Raw genomic sequence first — 24,196 nt, forward strand, 5'->3', positions numbered from 1 at the left:
TATTTCGGGCAAACCACCAAATATTTTAGGTTTTTATTTCATGATCAATCCCAAAAATTCTGATTGAAATTGTTTAAATTATCTGTCTATCTAAATATAATCTGTCAAGATTGAATAGGGTAAAAAGTTATGCAATTTTTTTTCATAGTAGGAAATTCTGATAAAAAAGCAAACCCGTTTTTTATGAACTCCATACCTCCTAATAAAATGTTATTTAATCTTAACGATTCTTTAAAACATTTATTTCATTGAACATTTAATTCTCCGAAATAATAGCGATAAAATGCAAAATGAATGTTAAGGTTCGGGGCTTCTAATTTATAGTTTTTGTCTTGGGCAATGAATGAATTTTTTCAACATTCATAATTATTTTTTTAGTGTTCAGTTTACTAAATTAATATCTAATTCGTTTAAGTATGTAAAAAAAAAAATATATACTACAAAGTTTAAGATGAATTGTTATTTAAATTCGACTTTACAAATCGAAAAATACACATATCGTGCCTCGTGTAAGTCAAAATTTCAACATTTAAATCGAATGTATCTAGAAGTTCTTGTTAAGTCTAAAACTCGTTTAGTCGATTTTTTTGCATTTCCCTTGAGACTTGAGTTATCGAGATTCCACTATATATATAAATATAATTTGTTTACATTATAATAATAAAATGTTTTCGACGAATAATTTCGACTTTACTATACAATTATTTGTACCTTTTTTGAGACCTCAAAACTACTCAATACTCGATGAGTATTACGAAAATTATTAGTAAAACGAAATTATTATTACCTATTAAAAAAGTGTTAAGCTTTAAATGTTTATTAGCTGTGTCTGACTAAAAAATATGTTTTAAAATTTAGTTTCATATACACAAATGCCTAAACCAAAGATGTCAGAAAGTTTTTTGGGGCATTTTATGATCCAATAAAGATCCAAAATTTATCCTTTTGCAGGTGTAAATTACGGTTATAAAATTAAAATCAGTCATATTTGAAAGTTGCATGAACTTACGAGCAATTCGCAGTCAACAATATTATTTAGTACCTACTTAATAATAAATCAATAATATTATGTAACCCAGAAAATATATGTTGAAAAGTTTTAAGGTCTTAGATGTAAGGAAAAAAACCTTAAAATTGTCTTTATTTTCCGGCTGAAGGAAGTCAGGGTGTTGATCACGGGTCGTTGCACTTCATGGCGGGGAAGCAAAACCACCGCGACCGCTGAAACGCAGCCATTGTCGCTTCGCTACAGAGTACGCATGCGCGGCTGTTGACGTTGCCGCCAAAACTCCGGAGTTACGATAAAAGAGTTTATGAAAAAAATTAAAACTAAATTCCGTGAATTCACGTTGACAAAAACACGTTTTGATTTCATTGGTATACTTGCTTAAGTGTGATTTTTTATTGTGGAAGATGAAATATAAGGTAAGAAATTAATATTACCGTTTTTAAGTTTTTTTTTTTAAATTCGTTATTATTAATGAATAACGCGACTTGTGCGTTTTAATGTTATTTATATAAAATATATGTATACGTTATACGGCATATTATTATAAAATACGCTTTTATTGTTTCAATTTCCCCGTTCTCTTAGGTATATTTTTGAGTACCTTCATCTTTTAAATGTAGTAAGTTTATATCTATAGAGCATTTAATTTGTTTTGCATACTTTGTTAAAACTTTATTTGTAAGACGTATAATACATAAAGTCACTAAGTAAAAAAATAAGAAAAACCCGCAAATCACTTTGTTGTCTTTTTTATTGAATACATAGCGAGGCGGATTCCCGCTTACTAAATTATATAGTTAATTACTACTGAACTTTTTGTTGAGTTTGTTATAACTATACGTAAGCAGAAAATTTTCCCAGCATTTCGTTCCTAAAATCTGTGCTTAAAGGGTTAGTTTTTTAGATTTTTTTAATTCGATGTAAATTGTTAAATAAATATTAGTAATTGACCGATGATAAACCTCAAAAGCATGAGGATATTTTAACGGTTTTTTAAGAACTATCTGCAACGTATCTTGCGTATTGGGTTAAAAGTTCATATTTATAAAGCATCGATCATATAAAACCTAATTCAGTCCTTGATGTATAAAGCGGTAACAAAGATTCATACGAGATTCATTGTTATAGAAGTAAACCTTTTCGTTATTTATATTTGCAATAAACTTCCGGCAAATATTTGTTTTATAAAGAATCGTAAGTAGTAAATATAATCACAATTATCTTGGAAACGTAAGTTGGTATAATATTTATTAGGTATTTTCTTTATAAACCTTTTTTTAATGCCAAATTGCTACTAATAAAAAAAACTACTACTACTATTAATAAAATGTAGGTCACATTTCTTCGAATCGTAATTAATGCACGAAGTTTAATTCTAATTGGACATGACAAATACTACTGCAAATCATTTTCTCTTTTAAATCCTTACAAGTATAAGGTAAATTTATTTACCAAAACTATTCTATACATGGATTGATAAGTGTGATTCCTATCGTAGATACTAATTGCTTCAAGTTTTATTTAAAATTATACAATTTTAACTTTAACTTTATATTTTATTATAATTTATGAATTTTGTTTGCTTTTTAAACTGAACTCAACAAGCACCAATACCGAATGAATACAATTCTATATGTATAGTTAACTAATAATAATAATCAATGGCACTACAACCTTTTTAGGTATGGGCCTCAGATTATGTATCTGTTTCATGATCGTTAACTAATAGTTATATAAATATAATGAAAAATAAAACCCCAAAATGAAAACAATAAAAAAATACATGATATCTAAGTAAATCGCGAATCTAAACAGCTTTCCGTGCCTGATATGCGCTGTCGATTTGTTCTTTCCTCGAGATGTTTTCCTTCACCATACGAGCGAGTGTTAAAATAGCACATAAAGTTGGTACACAGCCGGGGATTAAACCTACGATCTCAGGGATGAGAGTCACACGCTGAATCCAGTAGGAATTTTTAACTGGGAACTTATAATACCCGAACTTAAAATAGAACCCCTTATTATATCATATTGTCAAATACATAAAAGTATGACTCGTTTATAATGATACCAACACATTCGTAATTAATATAACAGATTGTATGTATTAATCTGGTAATTAAAATAAAGATTCATAACCAACGTCACGGTTTAGTGGTTAACACAAGGTTCAATTCATGACAAAACAAATATTGTAGGTTGTTGTTTATAACCTCATGCACGAATAGTTAAAATGTAAAAAAAAAACTAAAAAATCTTCAATTACATTACATTCGTAACAGTTTTTTATTTTTATTAATGTTACCATAAACTCCAAATTTAATAACAAAAACAGAGTGATTGTCAGTTAAATAAATAAAATAAGGAACACGAAGACATAACAATAGTTCAAAAATCACATTTACGAACAATACGAATTTACGCTTTGGCTTTCATAAACATTTACGAATATTTTAATACCACCATTGTTAAATTTAATATCAAAACAATTGAAAGACCATTACTAAATGAAAATAAACACGTGTTAACCTAACAAGATACTTATTGCCTTTGATAAGTAGGTAAGTTTGGTCTCTTGATTACAATTGCTGAACAGCACTCAAAACGTCGGGAATTTATTACATATATAAATAATGTAATAAATTCCGGATTATATTCTTTATATATATGATTCTATATATTCTCTAATATACTAAAGCAGTTTTGTTTGTGTAAGTTTTCGGTCCGGTGTCAAAGGCAGACAAAAGGCTCACCTATAAAGTAATATAGGTGAGCTATGAAAGACATATATTCAAAGCCAAGCATTATAGCGGCTAAGTTTTTGACCATAAATACATCATACACCACCTTTTATTCTCATTGTTACTAAAATATAAATTTATGAACTATATATTTTCTATACCTTGATTATTTCTACCTATATGTTATGATGTATATAAACGAATTATAGGATTGAAAATAAAAAATATTTTCTCTTAAACTTTATTAGTCCTGTAAAAACAACATTAATAGCATTTTAACAATATATTTACATTTATTTATCTCAACCGCCAATTGTTCAGTAATAATAGTCAAGTATAATTCCTATAAAATATTGTCTCAACCAGTCATATTTTCTGCGTCTGAACGATTAGTTGTGGCAAGGAGCAATTTTGTTGATTATTGTTGTTTCGCGAATCAAATTTACACGCGGACCATTGAGTTCTAGACCTCACAACCCATAGGGGTCATAGTAAAAATATTTTTATCTGGAATGTCTCGCTTTTATTTATCTTGTGAATCAGTTACGATACATAAACATATTAACAGAATGATAGATTGACCCGTTGAAAGTGTGTCGTTCTGAAACCTACACAATAACTGTTATTCAATATTTGGTCCCGTTACAGTAGCCCAGAGGCGGTCCGTTAAAATCCTCACAATATCCTTTCGGGGCTGGACATTGACCTTGCAACAATGATCAAAAATTTAGGTTACCATAACGTTATTATTAAGGCTTTAGTGAGTCAAAAGCTTACTATCATATTTTAATACACGTACAAAATTCTGTGAGTCTACGTTCAGGTATATCTTTTGAATTCATTTGCTTCTAATGCGGTTATTAATAGATTAATTCTATAAAAGAAAGCTTCCTACGGACCGTCGCTTAGATTTCATAAGCTCCACTTTCATTTTTATTATTGCATATATATATATTAAATATACATTACTTTGCCTACATATTACAGACTTCGTAACAATCCCATGACATGGTAAACACTTGCAACTTAGCGTACATAAACAGATATAAAGTAAGTAATGTTATTTAATAAAGCTTAGTAATATAGACATAGATAATTGACCTTAAAACCCCAAAAACCAAACCAAACATATGTGATTAATAGCAACTTTAATTAATATTAAAAAATGCAACTTTATTTCAACCGGTGACTGTTCAGTATCGACTGTTTCAGGCTGAGTATCATATATTCGTACTGACGTTATTATAAGTCAAGGCGGTTCAAGGTAGACATATTTATGTATCTGTTTTGTGAAACTTTTTGTTGTGGCAAAGCATTTTTTTTACAATTGTTATTCCGCGCGTCAAACTGAGGGTTACAGGAGGTTATAGTTACCTATATGTTGAATGATTTTGTTTTGACGCCCAAGACACTGCTTAAACTCGAACCTAGTTATTTCACAACTTCGTTAAGTATCGTAAATTAATAATGCGTCTACAAATAAATGTTTTTCTAGTCGTTAATTTGTTTGTGTAATGGTCGCAGAATGAAGATGTTCTATGCATAATTTATGACACGGCGCCATAACCATTTATCCGCATTCTAGTTTAATGATCTATTACAATCGGACGTCTTTGAGAACATAAAATTATTTGCATTACAAATATAATCTATGCAATTAAAAATATCTATATGAAATTAAAAACACTATGAAAGGATTGCTGGGATAATTGCTTTTGAAACGTTCTACGTACGTACGTTTATTTGAAGAACATTGTCGTATTTTTAAATTTTCCATATTAGGTTAGTCGACAATTTAATCAAAGTAAAACTTTTTTATTCAAATAGTACTGCTTTAAACAAAGGAAAAGTAACTATTAACATTTTACCCACGAAGTACGTACCACAAGAATTTATGTACATAGATTTCCAGGCATTTTTTTAGTATTACACGCCTTGTAATAAAGCTGACTGTTACAGCAATAAAATTGTGTACCTACAGTCGTAACACTTAATTTTATAGAATTTATTAGCCATTTTCATTCAAATTACCATCAGATAAACTATTCTGATGGTGATGTAGGGAGCTTTCGTAAACTTATGCATCTTTAGTGCTTTGTCGCAACTTAATTTATTACTAATTAACTAAATATGAATATAACATTACATTATTTATATAGCATTCATAATTAAAATATTTATATATTCAATTATATATTATATATGTGTGTATTTTTCAAGAAAATACAAATCAAGTTGTTGATTTTAGTTAAAAGTCAAATAATTTAACAGTTAGCAAAGAAATACTAAAATAAAATTCTTAATTGTAAATAAATGTTTTAAAGGCAAAAGCCTTTATAATTTGGAAGAGTGTTAGACTATGTGCTTTGACAAAATTATAGACAATTTGACTGTTATTATTTATGGCATAATGAATGTGACATTCGCATACTTTTTTATATGGCTTACAGTGTGGTTTTTCATAATTCATTGATTTGTTTTTACTACTTTCTTCCGAAATAAACGATGTATTATTCATTTATTTTCTAATTCTAATTTGTGACAATATATTGCTTAAGCTAAAGATTTAAATAGATTTGCCTAATCACGAAACATATAGTATTCTAATTCTACGCAAAATCACCAACATTAACGTGAGTTTAATTTGATTGAATTACAAACCTTTTAGTTGTTTTAGAAATGTACGTAAAAAAACGATGGTTGCGTAAGCCCTTGATTATATCAAATAATTGGAAGTCAATCGCCTAGATCATGAACTTGCTTGAAGAAATTTTCAATTCCACCATAATTGCGGTTTTCACTGTCTATTGGCCTTAGAGATTGTAACATCGATGAGAAATCCATGGAAATCAGACGTCAGTTGTTGCAACTTTGCAAACCAGTTGCAGTACAAAATTGCAAATTCAGGGGTCACGGAACACTGTCACATCTATTTCGGGTCAATCAACTGTGAGTCAGCCTGATCTTTGTGTACCACTGGTCCCACTATCTAATCTTCAACACAACGTCTGAGTGTTGTTACAGATATTCATTCAATTCGCTATTCGGAATGATTGTTATTCCTGTATGTAAATTATCACAAGCTAAGCGATAAGCAATACGGTATGTTTTTAGTAAATGTATGAAGTCAATATTTAGTGGAAAATTATTCCTGAATGAGAAGCTGATTTATCTTGAATATTTTCTGATTGGAACTGATATCTACTAGCAAATATCATAAATTAAAAAAAAAACACATAAAAGTAATAAATTTAATGACATAGGTACACCAATGTGTTAGCCTCGTTCCTTATTAGGTACTGTAGAGATTTGCACAGAATAAGCAACAAATATATAATCTTCTTGCCTACCTTATGTAATTTAATACATTTTTTTACTCACAGGGGTTGCCTGTAAGAGATCGCTCAAAAGCGATAAGGCCGCCAGTTGCCCTCCTTTTCATTTAATTATGTTCAATTTTTATATTGTAATGTAACGAAGTGTTAATAAATAAATAAATAATGACCGTCAAAGTAGCTTACAGATTACACCGATTTCAATTTACAGTCGTATTTACATAGTGAACACTTAATGGACAACCGTAATGTAGACACGGTAGGAAGATTACAAGTGCGGTATCATATAGTAATTTACCTTTGAATGAGGAACAATTTATATGTAGACAATGCAGAACAATGAAAGGGAAAGCAAAAAGAACGACAAGCCAATTCTCTCACGGACGGAGAAAACGGTCCGTGCTATACGCTCGCACATTTATTTACTAATCCTATGTATTTTGTGACTTAGTGTGTACTTGTGACTGTATTTGAACATTCTCTAGCTAAAGAAACGGTTTTCTTAATTCAACTTATAAGATTTATAGGAACGTTTTGTTGGAATTAAGTTTTAATGACCTTTATAAGGAGTCAGCGCTGCAGTATTTTCATTTAACTAGTAAATAATGATTAAAAATTAAATAATGGTTTAAAAAATTCAGGTGACTAATTGTGTACTTGTGACTGTATTTGAACATTCTCTAGCTAAAGAAATGGTTTTCTTAATTCAACTTATAAGATTTATAGGAACGTTTTGTTGGAATTAAGTTTTAATGACCTTTATAAGGAGCTAAGAGCTTCAGTATTTTCATTTAACTAGTAAATAATGATTAAAAATTAAATAATGGTTTAAAAAATTCAGGTGACTAAATGTGTACTTGTGACTGTATTTGAACATTCTCTAGCTAAAGAAATGGTTTTCTTAATTCAACTTATAATTTATAGGAACATTTTATTGAATTGTTTCAATTATGTTTTAATTACATACATAAGGAGCCACGCGCTTCAGTATTTTCATTTAACTATTAAATAATATACAATTGCTACTTCAATTAGAATTGAAATCTATAAACATAGTCTATATTTTGGTGATTAATAAAATGTCTACGTCTGTTTTAAAATTCATTAAACCTTTTGAAGCATATGAGTAATAAATTCTGACATATGAACCAAACATACACTTTTACAAATCTCGCTTCCATTGTCACAGATTACGGACATGGGTGACGAATATATTATATTAGCATATTTTTACAAGCATAACAATGGTGTCAGTAAACCGACACAGTGCGATATGACATAACTATAAAAAGCGTAACAATTCAATATACTGCATTGTGAGCTGAACCGTTTGATCTAGATTTCATACCACTCAAAACAGTTTCATAGATTTTTATCCTTGGAATTATCTAGTGAAGGCTTTATAATAATTTCGGTCGCATCATACTTTGACACGAGCCACTTTAGTGAAAACGCGTTCGTACAGCTACTTACAATACGTACAAAGTTATTATGAAAGAAAAATAAATATAGTTTGACTATTTTTGTTAAACTATAATTGACCAACAAAATACTAACTTTTTATAGATGTAATTGTTTGGCAGTTTTATTTATAAAACAGGCGAGTGTGTATTGGTATAAGTTTACAAAAGAGCTTTATACTTTCAAAACTTCGAGAAAGGATATGTTTATATATTAGGATACTGTGAATAATGTCAAACTTGCTTGTTGTAGTTCCTGTCTATTCGCGTTCTGTTGTACTTTTGCAGCAATAAACGCTTTCACTCTCTTTCAAAACCGAACTACTAAGCATTTGCTAATAGCTTGCTATTGAGTATCGCAATAAGGAACACGAATATTTAACAAAATGTCGATTTTCGTCTTTAAATTAAAACTTATATCAAATAACTAAAGATGCCTCCTCCCTTCGGAATAGACCATCAAACACTGACCTGAGCATCTTCTGCGATTACCTTGAAGAGTGTTCAGAGGAGTTATTCGAATACGTCCAGCTGAGATTCATCACCGAACGTCGTGGTATATGATATAAATCCGTCATTTCACGACTGACCGTTTTTTAATGCATTTTTTGCCGCGTACCACCGCTATGAGGTACCGATTCAATACGATTCCGATTCGAAGCCGGGCAACGCACAGTCGAGTCCTCTGGCATTGAGAGTGTCCATGGGCGGCAGTCTCAATTAACATTAGATGAGTCACAGGCCCGTTAGCCCTCTGTTTTATACATAAACTAAGAGAATTTCCACTGGATATGCTTCAATGTTCCTGAGATTATCCAACAAATTTTCAGCTTTTCATGTTAAAAAGTATAATTTTTAATTAGAAAGATACTATCAAGTTGATTGGATTCTTAAATTTTAAATGAAAACATCGAAAAGAGAGTTTAATATTTGCTTCATAAACGATTACGTTTTCGGTTTAATAAGTTTAAAGTATAAGGGTCTAAAACAGTCCCTCGAGACAATTGCAAAGCTAATGTGATACTATCTCTATTAACAAGTTATTGTCTAAGCACAATGGACTGATCTCATTTATACTTTTTGTTAACGTCAGTACTAGATTTTTAATGAAGCCTAATTTGAGCAATAATGACTGTGAAAATTATCGACATGTTCAGTAATTAATTGCTATGAATTTAATAGTCGTTATATATATATATGTTATTATAAAAAATGATAGAGAAAAGAGATTAAGATAAAAATAAATTTATTATGCAATAAATGTTTATTTAATCGTAAAATTGTTTTATTACAGGTGAAGGACGCTGACAGTGCGAGTCATCGCCGGTCAGACTCCGGCCTTGAAGAGAAACTGTAAGTAAAACTACTGTTATGGAACATTACTAACTCATTGGAATAAAACTTTAATGGATATAAACGTAATTAAAAGTACTCTTTAAGAAAACTTAAACATTTTTTACTTTTAACTTGATCACCTAAAAGAAATACATATCATATTCCTTTCCTCCTAGATTGACCTAGCGAGTTCTAGAATCTCGGTTGATTAGTATTTCAAATTAAGTTTTATGTACAAAATAACTACGAGTCCATACGGTTAAATTGTATGCAGAATGTTTATTGTCTAATTTGAACTAAAAACCTTGAGTTTTTTCTGTTAAATGAGTACATCATAGTTTTTACGGCGTTTGCTAAACTATAGGCATTTTTTTATATTTTTGGTAGCATATACATACGGTATATTATTTATAATCTAAAGTTAATCACTAAGATGCAAAGTGCATTCATTGTTTCATAGTTATAGTAAAAAAATAAACCATTTATAACCACGGCAAACAATAATTCGTACAAGATTGACAGTATCTATGAACAAAATACCGTTACTATATAAACATTATATAAAACATTCAACATAATGTCGCTTGACTGTCATTGGTTGACGTAGACCAATCACAATGATGCGATGCTTTCAATAGTACATTTTAACCACTCACTCTTGCTATATCTATAATATTTATTACTTATGATACAAGGAGATTTGAACAAAACGTGGTTAGAAACATAGGAAGTGTATAACCAGCTAACCACATCGTATTCCGCACATCGTGTTGTGCAATGTTTCGTATTCATACTCGTTTACATTATCTTAGATATCTCCTCCTTCGAACCTCATTTATTTTAATGTTAAGTGTCGTCTATCTTATAGCGTGATAGTAATCTCTATGCCGTCTTGTAAATACTTATATACCTTAAATGATTCCTTATAAACTAAAGGATTTTTCAATACTTACTTGATCAGCATCGCTTTAGGTATAGTACAATGGGGTAGCTACATATCCTTTTCTATGTAAAAAACTTGTGTACTTTTGTTAATTTAATTTATTAGACGTGTTCTGCATTCGTAATTGGTAATTTTTATAATGAACCGTTTACACAAAATCCTGTAGATTTCATAGGGAATTCAGCCTAAAAATTCTATTCATATAGAAACGGAGAACACGTATACTTTTTATAATTTCAAACATTTATACACAATTTGACTTTACAGCTTCATTAAAATTTTCGTCTTAACGTCATTCGATTTGTAAACTACTAAAATATCCCAATTCCTTATCTACATTTGAGAAATATTTCATTCATTCAAAGTTCATTGATAATATATGCTCTGATAGAAACGAGATTTACTTCACTAATACGGGCGTACCCTTTGACAAAGGTTTGTCACATTCTACGTAAAACATCAATAAAACATTAATTCTAGTATCGTAATCGTAATGCGTAAGTTATATGTTATCTTACACAATGATACATAATCCATGCGTGTGTTCAGGAAATTATTTTCATGTAAATACAATACGTGAACGGAATACTTAATTTATGTCTGATCACCCTGACCTTCAGGATGCGTTTTCTTGGATTATGAAAGCCAATTTTAATTACATGGAGAATACAAGGATTTTCTATATATTCTCTATTGTGTATAAACCAAAAATTGGTCGTTTTTAAATAGAGATTTATATATTAAGTAAGCTCGAGTTCGCAAATCAATAAAGGGTCATACATAGCTGTATCATTAGTTTCTTTATAGGAAAGTGGATAATAACCACTGTGAAATAATTAATAATTTTAATTTTTTAATAATTTTGCTGGGAAACAAACGTTCTAAACGACTGACGTTGTGCGAGCACTCAGGATTAACAATTGAAGTTTTTTTATGTAATTGCCATTGCCAGAAGGCTCAGAAGTGCGTTAAGAGGACTGTAATACATCGTCAAGCGATTACGATTTTAGTTAATTTAATTTAAACAAAAATTGAATAATGAACAAAATGCCATTACACAGCCATGATCTAGTTACATAGTAAAACATATTATCTATGCTAGAACAGGTGACATAGGAAACAAACCATTACGTTTTTATCAGGCCATTGTCTTCGTTCGCTAATCGCTGTCAATTGGCACGTTTTGCATCGAGTCGTTGAGCTAACAAGTATATAATTAGTTAATTTTAATCTTAATATTTTTTATTAATTTAGTTGTACATATTGTAGTTGAGATTAATTTAATATTTTCAAAACAAAACTATGACGTATACGAATGATTTCGTCTATTTTATTTGAAATCATTAAAATTAATTTGAATATATTCTTATATACTAAAGGAGAAATATTTTACGGTAGTCAAAAGTGTCAACTGTTCGCTGATCACTGAGGTAATCAGACTTCTAAGCCTGACACACGCCAATGACTTTTTTTGGGTCTGAGCCCTAAGGCACGTAGTTTCTTACCTATGTTATCGTTCACCGTAATAGCGGAAAGACAGATAGTCTATTAGTAGCCGGAGATCGAACCTAAGACTTTGGGGATAAGAGTCACATGATGAAGGCATTAGGCCAATGTTGTTTGACTACACCAATGTTATAAACAGGAAAATGTTGTATTTATACATTTAAAACTTCTGAAAGTCCAGCTACATTATCAACAAGATATGAAGTCTCACTTTAAGATTGTAAACCACTTATCGTTTCTTTTTCGAATTTTTAGTAATTAATTCAAATTGTAAATTTCATAATTAATATACTAAAGCTTATAGATCTTAGAATATAATATATTGAATGTAACATATTTACAATATTCTTAATCTAGTAATAAAAATTATAATAGAAAATTAAATCAAACTTCAAAAATGATAATTTTATTTGTTATTTTTGTTTTTAAATACAATTATATTATTTTAATGAGTCTCGACGCTTCGGTGGATGATAGCGTCACATACATTTCTTATTTAAAAAAAATCAAATGACATGTAACATTACGATTAATAGGTGTGAAGTGACAAAAAAACTCTCGTAAAATGAGTAAAATTACTGCTGGGCATAGCTAGCTGTAAAATAAATATATTTTTATGTTTATATGTGACGCATACTATGCAAGAGGGAAGCGCGGATATCTTGATCGTTCAATTTGCATACATCTTTGCCATTATTATTTATTGCTGTACCAAAAGTACTTCAACGTACTTCAATAATTTATAATTGAAGAGAAAAGATTAAAAATTTCGTTATTTGGACAGTGTTTTAAGCAGATCCAAAAATAAATATAAATTTTTATATGTCAAGTCTACATAGCGATAGAGCAATTTTATTAATGGACCGTGGAAATTGGTAAAACGAAAGTTTTAAGTTTAGTGATTTTGAAAATTCGGTATTAAGTCATCAAAGTAATTTAGACCATTTTATCTCGAACCTACATATCACGAATCGCGTGCGTGCATTTTCCGTTACGCTTTTAAATTGTGCAATTAGTCACTGTATCGTTTTTATAGAAATTACGTAACTATGCAATCAATGGGTTTGATGGCGTATTAACGCATCCTTTTAACTTATAATATACTCAGCAAACAATACAAAACTATGAAAGTCATCATAATATTTGACTTAAAACGTATAAATACTTTATTCCGTGGCGCTACAATTAGATACAATACAGAACTTTTTGGCCACAGAATGCATCCGTTTCGTCGATCGCTTTTTATTTCATAGATAAGTAGATCCCATGTCGTAGTTTTGGAATTTGAGGCAAGTTTTATTTTCCCCTTACGAGCGAGTGCTATATAGACATAAAGACTATTGGTGTAAAGATCGAATCTACAACCTCATATTAAGAGTCGCACACTGAACCGCTAGGCCAACACTGCTCATAAACAAAGAGTTTATATATAGGATAGTAAATATTTTCAGTCTTCCTACCCTTATTTAACTATAATTCCTATACCTTCTCATTACAGTGTAAAAATTGAGGAATGACTATAGTTAAAATAATGAAATAAGACTAACATATATTAAATAAAAAAAACAATGAAAAAAAAAACGTAAACCAATATAAACAAATTTAGGCCATATTTTCCATTAAAAAATAATTAGAATGAGGCTTGGAATTTATCATAATTATCAGAACTAGGAAAATACTGAATACGGATCTAAGTAAATAAATAAATGATAAAAGTTAATGTTGTATAAAGTTGGTAATGACCAGTTTATTTTTACTATTAAGATTGCGGATTCAACAAAAGGGCGTTTTTGAATAATTTTACGATTATATAGATTGCGGATACAAGTCTCTTATAACCTCAGTTTAATGATAATAATAATAATTATATACATTTAAGAAAATGTTATTTTGAATGAATTGTAAAGAGTACATCGTGACTGCGATGAGTTCGTGACATCAGAGACCATACCGTCATGATATTGATTAAAATTGTGGTTAATTCATATTAATGTGGATATATATTTAATGTCAACATCTAGTTAATAGTTAAACATTATTTTTTAAATCAGTAGTTAAAGTGCAACTAAGATTTTAGTCACTAAATATTCAAGGAGGAAACTCGAAATACTTTACATGAATCCCGTTTAAACCGTTATGCTTTTTAACTGATGATAAAAAGCACAACACGATGACAGTGTCAAAAGCTTGATAAGAAAACTGGAAAAAGTTCTTTAACCTTATTATTTCTCCTTTGTCTTCGTTAAACTATTTTTGCATATTTGCTATCTGATAATTAAATAATAATAATGTTTATATTTACTAATTATGTACGTTACTCAATACCTGACAATATATTTAAACAATCTAGATTCTAGAATAAGCTTGGTACACATTATATTTAGTGACGATTAAGCTTTAATCAAACCACGGCATTTATAAAACGTAGCTGATTTTGCGACTGGAAAGTTAGGATATTGCACAAAATCATTTTATGGATGTTCGTTGAAGTCTTTTCTATGGCCGAAGCGGTCGTATATTTTATTTGCGTAATCAAAAAATTATCATAAATAAATAGTAATAGATTTCTCTCAAAATTCTTTAGTAGATACACTTTCATATTTTGTATCGCAGTAAGTGAGTGTAAACAAATACAATTACTAGAATATTTTATTAAAGATCAAATTTATTTACGTTTTGACAACTTAGTTCGATCGAACTTCGTTCCACGACCGAGAGTTATTTCCACCACCGCTATGTGGAACCAGCTGCCCACTGAAGTATTTCCAAACCAATTCGACTTAGGGTCCTACAAGAAAAGAGCGTACAAATACTTGAATGGCCGGCAACGCACTCGCGAGCCCTCTGGCATTGAAAGTGTCCTTGACCGGCGGTATCATTTAACATCTGGTGAGCCTCCTGCCCGTTTTCCCCCTATTCTATATAAAAAAACTTAAGATCATTGAATTACAAAAGCATTGCAAGATTAGGTCGATTTCAAATTTAATGTTTTTTCTAAGATGATGTAATGACCAACAGCAAGTAATCAAACCATGATAGATTTTAATTAAACGCAAACTAAAAATTAGTCCTAGTCGCACGTACCTTAATCAGATTCAGGGTGTTCTATAGAAGAGACGGGTCAAAAGTATCTATAACCGATGAGCATTCATGATCAATATCATGAAAGTCGATGAAGCGAGTGTCAGTTAGGGCCGTAGCATGTAAAAACCCGTAGTCAGCCTTTCCCTTTAAGAAAAAGGCATGAGTGTATATAGATATAGTAGTGCTGTTTAGCATGTATTGTTTGAAATTGCCAAATTAATATTGTACTTAAACGTAATTTAAAAATAATTAGCAATGTGTCTAGGAAATAAATATACTAAAAAGGTTTTTGTCCATATAGTACAGGCACTAAAAAAGATAATTTAGCATTTAATATTTACATCCGGAAGTGGCAGGAAACGACAAAGACGAGGTCATACGAGGACAATACGATAAATAATGGATGCGTAAAAGATGCTGTTTATAAATTCATTGTGAATAATTTGCGGCTTTCTTTATACAAAAGTCTTTGTTTGCCTCTGTAGATATAAATTTACAATCAATTAGTGATCAAAGGCTATTACTATTTTTCAAAATAATACAGAAACTTATTCTTAAGGAATTGCTTTTTATTTCGTATTTACATAATCTATTTTTTTTATATAGAGAAGCAAATGGGCAGAAGGTTTACCTGATGTTAAGTGGCTGAATACTGCCTATCGACTGTCACACTGCCCGAAGGCTTTCAAGTGACAATTGAGAATTGGTACGCTTTTATTTTAAGGACTAAGTCGTATTGGTTCGTAAACGCTTTAAGTGGTAGCAGGTTCCACATTGTGGTGGTGTACGGTAATAAGTACCATAAAAGGAACGACGGATGTTGATGTGGCACGGGTAGAATGTCGTATTCTGCCTGGACATCCAATTATGAATCTCAGTTGCAGGAATTAATTGAGCGCCTGTAGTTAGATCAGAAATATTTGAGTATAAGGTAATTACTTACTTGAAGCAAATTCTTAGTGCCACGCATTAAAAACACATTGCCCGATATTTTATCATAGAGAACGAATTCGACGTCTTTAAAAATCAATATATAACCCGATAAGTAGGTGACCTACGCTGTCCATATAAATTCAGCAAGTGCTTTTGTTTTTGAATAATTTTTCGCGAAACTTTCACCGTTGTTTTTTTGGTTCCATGTACTTCATATATACGATGCTACACATGTACGTTACCTTATTAGTAAAATCCTGCCAAATTGACTTCTTGATCTAACTTCTGATCAAATTTCTTAAAAACATGAATTTAGAAAATTTTATGTTGTACACATAAAATTTTACTGTATATATAATTAGCATTTATAAATTATAATAGCATCTGATTTAAGAAAGTATAGCATAGTATAACACATCTTTTTCGTTAGGTTTATGGCGTATTTATTGAAATCCTTAAGTAAAATCACCACGACGTCCGTCGTTCCACAACTGAGCGGTTCATAAGGAGGTTTTTGCCCCGCACCACCACTATGTGGAACCAGCTGCCCATTGAAGTATTTCGACTTTGGGTCCTTCAAGAGAACAGCGTACCAATTCTTGAAAGGCTGGATTTGCACTTGAGGGCCTTCTGTCAATTAGAGTGTTCATGGGCGGCGGAGAGCCTCCTGTCCGTTTGCTTCCTATTACATAAAAAAAGTTAATTATTCTCACGCCAAATTGTCTATTACAGCGTTAATCACTAATTTTGTACTATTGAATTCATAATACAATCAATATTGACTTTATTGAGTCACTCCGAGATACATTGCAACAAGAACCAAACTTTTTAAAATTCATTTTGGCTTTCTATTTGTCAATTTTTATTTATCACTAGCGTATAATAAATATTATACAGCATAGTAATAGTCTTAACTATGTATATTAATTTCAAATTGGTATAATTAACTAAAACTGCTTTATGATATGCAACATTTTTTATTTGTTTTTCTGGCGCGTATATAAATAGTTTTGTTGGTATTCGGACATATAACTGGTCATGTCAAAAATCAGTTATTATTTTATCTTATATTATACTCTTTAAAAGTTTCATTTGAAAAGCGCTATGGACTATTTGCTATCGCAACAAAAGTTATGATTACTTAATATGTTGGTTAAGTATTCTTAAATTTTCTAATTTTCCGCGCAATTTTCTTCGCGAACCGTCTCCTGACAAAAACAAACACAACAAAAAAAGAATTAGCAAAATCAGTCCAACCGTTCACGCGTGATGCCGTGACCAAGGGAAATAGGGATTAATTTTTATATAATATATAGATTACTATGAAGGTTAAGAATATTGTTAATACGCAAAATTTGTGTATTACTATATACAAATAATACATAATAAAGTCAAATCATCCATTAAGGATAGGTAAATAATACACTATGAATTAATGATATATTGAATAGACTACTTATAATTTTAATATATAACACTGTATGCTATGATAGCAGATTCAGTTTAAAGAGAAAGTGAGATCCTTATTGGGGGGTGTTGGCAGTAATGATTACTGTTATATCATCCCATAAAGTTTATAGCTAAAACTAATGATATAATTAAGCTTTAAGGGTAAAGCGGATGTATATTTAGTTTTATAAAATCAATTCATCTTATGAAATAAGGTTTGTATCCAACGCTTATAATATAAAGATTAAGACACGGAAAGACTAGCTTTAAAATGAGTATAATTGTATTTATAAACCTCAAGATGTTATATGTGTCTATTTGCATGTTAAACGAATGTATATTATATTAGTCTCTAATAGTGAATTTTTAAGACTTTCAAAAAATTAAGTGACCATAGAGATGAGAGTATTCATTAGATTAGTTACATTCAATATAATAGTAATATATTAGGCAAAGATCGATATTTATTTATTTTATTACACTTTTTGCATACAATTCAGTAATAATATTAACAAAAAACTTTAAAAACATGGCGCATGGGATCTCTTCCATGCGACCTTTATGAAAATTGGCACGGTTTGCTAAACAAAAATATATTAACAGCTAAATATCACGCTACCGCTTGTGACTCAAACCGCACTCAAAGGCTAGAAAGTAGCGAACGTGCACGGATTTAATTAAATACAACCGCTGACCGACCGATTTCCGCCGTGGCAATGAACCTGACGCTGAATCACTTGAACGATGATCCTTCATCATAATATCGTGTGGGTGGAATTGGATACATATCGTTGTCATATGCAATTGAATAAAGCGATTTAAAATTTTGCAAACGAGAAGGATATTTTATAGCATGACGCCGCAACGCGATGACAGTAACGTGAAACAATAATTGTTTTTTCAGGTATTACAGTCAGGAGTCGCTTGATGTGCTTTGTTTGTTCTTCCACCTATAATTTTGCTCTAGAGTGAGAGAAGTAGATTGCTTGCTTCACACTAATACTTAATAGAAGCAGTTTTGTTAATTTACTCTAAAAACCGAGGACTGTAAACAAACATTTATTACGGCAAGCCATCTAGGGCATCGGTCATATGAGTATACATACTTGTAAGTATGTACGTATATATTAATACAGGAAAATTTCAATAAAAGGGCAATACACTTTAAACTCCTTTGCAATATTTATATTACCACAAAACAACTTGTCATACAGTCCTTTACAGTGTTCTTCATAGAACTAGTTTTGCAATATCATTGTTATTAGAAGAAGCCTTTGATGTCATACTAGATGTCACCCTCGCTTCTGAGTAGACCTTCCTCATTCATTGTGAACAAATGTAGTGTTGTATTTATTCAACCACGGTCCCTAATAATAATATTTATTTAGCGCTCGATTTCCATGGTCAACTTAATAGATAAAACCGTTAAATTGAAACTACCTACATTTTTATCTTTTAAGTAGTACCCTCATTAAGTTGAATGTTTCGTTTGTAAATAAATGTATGTAGAAAAAAATATTGCCATCTTAAAATGTTTTGCTGTATGGTCTGAACAAAGAATTTTAAATTGAAATTAACTTTGTTCTTTGGAGGAAGACCGTAGGAGTTCGATGCGTTGAGTAATCTGGTCTTCGTACGGTAATAAAGTTTTTTAAACCAGCATGGAGGGTGGGCTGTCACTGATAATTAAGTTATAGTATTGTATTGTACCGTATTGTATTATCATAACAACAAATATATTATCTGTTAATGAAAAGTAATAATATCTCAATCTCAATAGTTGTTGTTCACCTGATATTTAACTAGTAACAGTACTTTGACATCAAAACTTAAATGAGTGTTTAACTACATATATTATCTTGATCTCAATAGAAGGTGTAAGAATACAGTACTTACGCCTACATGGGGTACAGTTACGTGATCGGATATGTTATAATAGTAATCAATACGCCTGTCTGAATACAATTCATTCAATACAGTATCATAAACTGTTATGAGAGTTCGGAAATACTCCTATAATAATATTTTAGAAGTATTTATATTATGAACGTTTCATTGGAATGTGAGCGTCATATCACTCATGAAACATGAATATAGAACATATATATATATATAACAAACAATTGGACAAAAACCCAGCCTCATATATTTTTATGTGTTTTATGTTTTTTCTAATAAGTGTTTGATCTGCCTTCTGTGTCTGATACACATTGTGAACTGTTTGGTTGTCATCATTCATTCACGGGATTTTTCTTCTCAGTACGAGAGACCTCAGGGATGAAAGTCGCACAATCAAACAACTAGGCCATACTATAATTAGACAATATTTCAGTCGAGTTTTTAATTGTTTTTGTTAGTTACTAACGGAATGGTTATTGCTAAATGAAAAGGCGTTTATATTATGTTCACTGTACAAAAATAAAATATAGCTGGAACGTGCTAAGAGTCTCGATTACTGAAGTGCTCAGATGCATACAAATATTTACTATAGCTTGCAAATGATAGTGTAGGTCAATGAAATTTGAAGCGAAGTACGAAGTACTTATGACTGTAAGTACTTTACTTTCATTGTTACTTTATACTTTCCTTTATATATGCAATAATTACTTACTATGTGCTTCTAATGCAAACAATTTATATAATTTTAATAATTAAATAATAATACTCATAATGATTAAATATTATGTCTTAAAGCTCTACAAAATTGTTTAAAAATAATCTAATAAATTTAAAAAGCTTGGTCCATAAAGCATTTTATCTTTAATGCTGGCATCATTTTCTCGTTGTATTGCGATACTACCTTTAGCAAGGAAAGCACCGGGATGGTCTGGGATTACACCGTTCTATTCTAATAAAGAATATAAAATGTTTAAATATTTTCACCTTCACGTGAAAAAATATTTTATCTCAATAAATCAAGCTGGCACATGTGCAAGGAAGGCGCGCGTTGAATACTAAACACAGAACAGTCACCGTTAGAACAAAGTGATTATTATCATTAACAAGAAATGCGTAATTTTCCTTAAAAACACATTTTTACTTTGAAAACCAAACACACAATTTTTTGCAAATGTTAGCTTCCAAGAACGTATTTTATTACTTGATTTTAGTTACTCATTAGTATTGAACCCCAAACCTACGATTTTATGAGTGTCATCGCGTTAAATGACTAAGTTAATATATTATATTTATATTTTGGCGTATCTCTGTTAATCTTTCACTTTACTTTCACCTAAGATAATTCACAATTATTACAAGCATAAGTTTACAAACGGATCTCGATTTCCCGACTTCCTTCTTAAATTATACTGTCATGCAATTTATATAACACATCGAGATAATATATAACATTACGAGGTAAAAAGCGTCTTTATTCCTCTTTTATTTTTTCAAATTTTCACGCTTTGGTTGGATGTGAAAATAAAACACGCAAAATATCGGGACAGCTTTATAATTTAAAACAATGTAATACTACCAATTAATAAGCAATACCAATTAAAATATTTCATTGCCTGTAAATTATTAACGCGCGATTAAAAAATTCTCGTCGAGCATCATTTATACAAGACAAGACAATTTGTACCACGACTTCCGGTTTATTCAGGAGGCTTAAATCTTAGCCATTTTATCTGGTTATAAAATGTAATTGAAGACTTCCCCAATATGTCCTTACATTTTTAGCGCGTTATTTTTAACTTTAAATAAATGCCTAAGATATATATACTAAAATTCAAAATAATTAATTTAGCACAACGTTACACTTATGAACATCAATAAAGACATACATATTATGCTAACTGCATCTAAATTAACATTAACTGCCAGTTCTTAAATCAAGGACGTAAAATAATTAAACTATATAACAGTGTGTCTTATTAAACACAATTTTACTTATACAAGTTTTTAATATTAAGAGTCATCACTGAAAACTTCTAAAGTACATTATAAATATGTAAATACATTTTACATATAAATAAAGGTGGCTGTTTATCTATGCAACTATTAACCCTAGTTTAAAGTTGTAAATTTTACGTACATATTTTTTAAAATTATATATATAATAAGCATTATCAAATGTAACATCTTTTAATAATTCCGAGAAACGCTGATCTAACAAAATTCATTCACATTTCATGGCTTAATTTAAAGTAGTTATTTTTATTGTTATTATTTTTTATATTATAATCCAAATATAAATAGATGTCGTATTTAAATCTCATGACATCCCAACAGCTAAAACAGTCAGGTCATAATCGTACGTAAAGTAAAGAATTGAATATCATAAATTAATAAGCAATTTGCAAGAGCTCTTCCGTACAACCGTCACATTGTCGACTGACACAAATATTGTAATTGGTTATTACTAAAACGGCGCTTCATGAAATTAAATTGAAAATTTTCATCGAGAAACTCAAATTAAATCAGTATATAATAATGCGTATTAAAAGGTACCTTTTAAGCCAACCTGGGATTTTATTTCTTGGCTCTATAAATGTAAAATATATGGAATAGTATAGAATAAAAAATAGTTTCTGTTTGTTGTAATGTTTTGTATATTAATTTTTTTTTTCAATAAACTTTGTACTGTGGTGAAACCCTTTAGGCAGCGAGGTATATTTTTTTTATATGTGAATAATATATTAAACAATAATAAATAAAAAATATAAAACAAAGTCGGTTTGATCAAAAAATTAAGACTCAAGAACGGCTGGACCGATTTTCATGGTTTTTGATTCGTTGTATTTATCTTTGATCCGAATATCTTTAAAATAGTCAAATTCGATACAACATTTTCATGGATTTTGTAACTGTCAAATATTTAATGTTCATCCAGACGATACGGTAAACTTTCCCCTCAAATTAAATTAGTATTTACGTACATAAATAAAGGTTTTCGAGACGACAAGATATAGGTATATGACCTACAGTATTGAAATATTTTAGATTTAAAAAATGAAGATCAATGCCAGTAATGAAAAAAGGATTAACATTCATATTGGTTGTCAAATATTTATGCGTACATTCAGTAATTTATTTCGTGTAAACTAAGGAAAATATCAATCAACTTCTTAGTAAACAACAATTGTACATTGTAGTGTAGGAAAGGAACTGTAGAACCGAGGATTTAGAAAGAAAATAAAAAGAAAAGTATAAAGCCTTATTATTTCAGTATAAGATACTAAAAATATTTGTGTCTCACTAGTCGAACGCGCTGAGAACAAAATAATTATTCAATCTTTATTTTAATTTTTATTGAAAAATGATAACATATATCCCGAAATAAACATATGTCTTCACCTAAAAGCTTATTATTCGAAAATATAGAATCATTAATATATTACTAGCTAATATATTCCTTTATTTTCAGAGAAAGAACAGTTCGCTGCTCATCGGTGTTGATCATAGCTTTAGGGCTATGCCTTATCGCATTAGGAGTGTATACTACAGTGTTGGTTATCACCGAGTACACAAGCCCGAAACCCTGTCTTAGCGAAGTCTGTGTTGGTACTGGTAAGTACTTGAGCTACAAAATATCGATCACGAACTAACTTATAGCTCAGAAGATGGTACACAAAAGACATAACGCAATAGGAAAATATACTCCAATACCGTTGCCAAAAGATGGCCTTGCACCGTTGCAATGCCTAATGGAGCATGGCGCAACGTTTTTATTGCTAATGATATTTTTATGACGATACGGCCTCAGCGTGCGACTCTCATCCCTGAGGTCGTAGGTTCGATCCCCGGCTGCACCAGTGGACTGTCTTTCTATGTGCCCATTTAACATTTGCTCGAACGGTGAAGGAAAATCGTCGTAAGGAAACCGGCTTGCCTTAGATCCAAACAGGCGTCAAGCACAGAACGCTGATCACCTACTTGCACTTGCCTATTAGATTAAGAAAAGATCATGAAACAGATACAGAAATCTGAGGCCCAGACCTAAAAAGGTTGTAGCACCATTGATTTATTTTTATTCTTACTTTGGTTTTGGGTAATCGCATTAGGTTATATGAATTAACTGCATAAATCAGAGCGCTCTCTACGGGGAATGCAGAAAATAACTGTCTTAACAATCATTGCTTACATTCTACTACAGTAACTGTACTGTAATTTAATAAAAGTACTAGTACTTAATAGTATTTTTATTATATTTTTTCAGCAAAAAATCGATACATAGAATTATAAAGAGTAGTTACGTTTATAAGAAAAAACTCTACGATAAACTAATTCATACGCGTAATATGATAATTGGTTAATAAGTATTTCATTATAACAATGTACCGTCGTCACATCTTTGGCTATGACCCCAAGCAAAAAAAAGTGTAGATTTCTCATTAACACTGGTAGATTTACTTCACGGAATCCTTATGTATAGGAAAATTCACTCTTATGAGTTGTCC

At 30.4% G+C, this 24,196-nt stretch overlaps 1 protein-coding gene across 1 annotated transcript in view; it reads left to right on the forward strand.

Annotated features, from left to right (window-relative positions):
• The first annotated feature begins 1,225 nt into the window (after window positions 1–1,225).
• The window catches only part of LOC123710813 (neprilysin-4-like), a 38,304-nt gene continuing 15,333 nt past the window's right edge, over window positions 1,226–24,196 (forward strand). The window contains exons 1-3 of the mRNA XM_045663042.1: window positions 1,226–1,425; window positions 9,840–9,898; window positions 23,164–23,306. Of these exons, the coding sequence (XP_045518998.1) occupies window positions 1,414–1,425; window positions 9,840–9,898; window positions 23,164–23,306 (214 nt within the window). The 5' untranslated portion in view covers window positions 1,226–1,413. The remainder of the gene's footprint in view (window positions 1,426–9,839; window positions 9,899–23,163; window positions 23,307–24,196) is intronic.

This window comes from Pieris brassicae, chromosome 6 (genome assembly GCF_905147105.1).
Source record: "Pieris brassicae chromosome 6, ilPieBrab1.1, whole genome shotgun sequence".
NCBI classification, from domain to species: Eukaryota; Metazoa; Arthropoda; class Insecta; order Lepidoptera; family Pieridae; genus Pieris; species Pieris brassicae.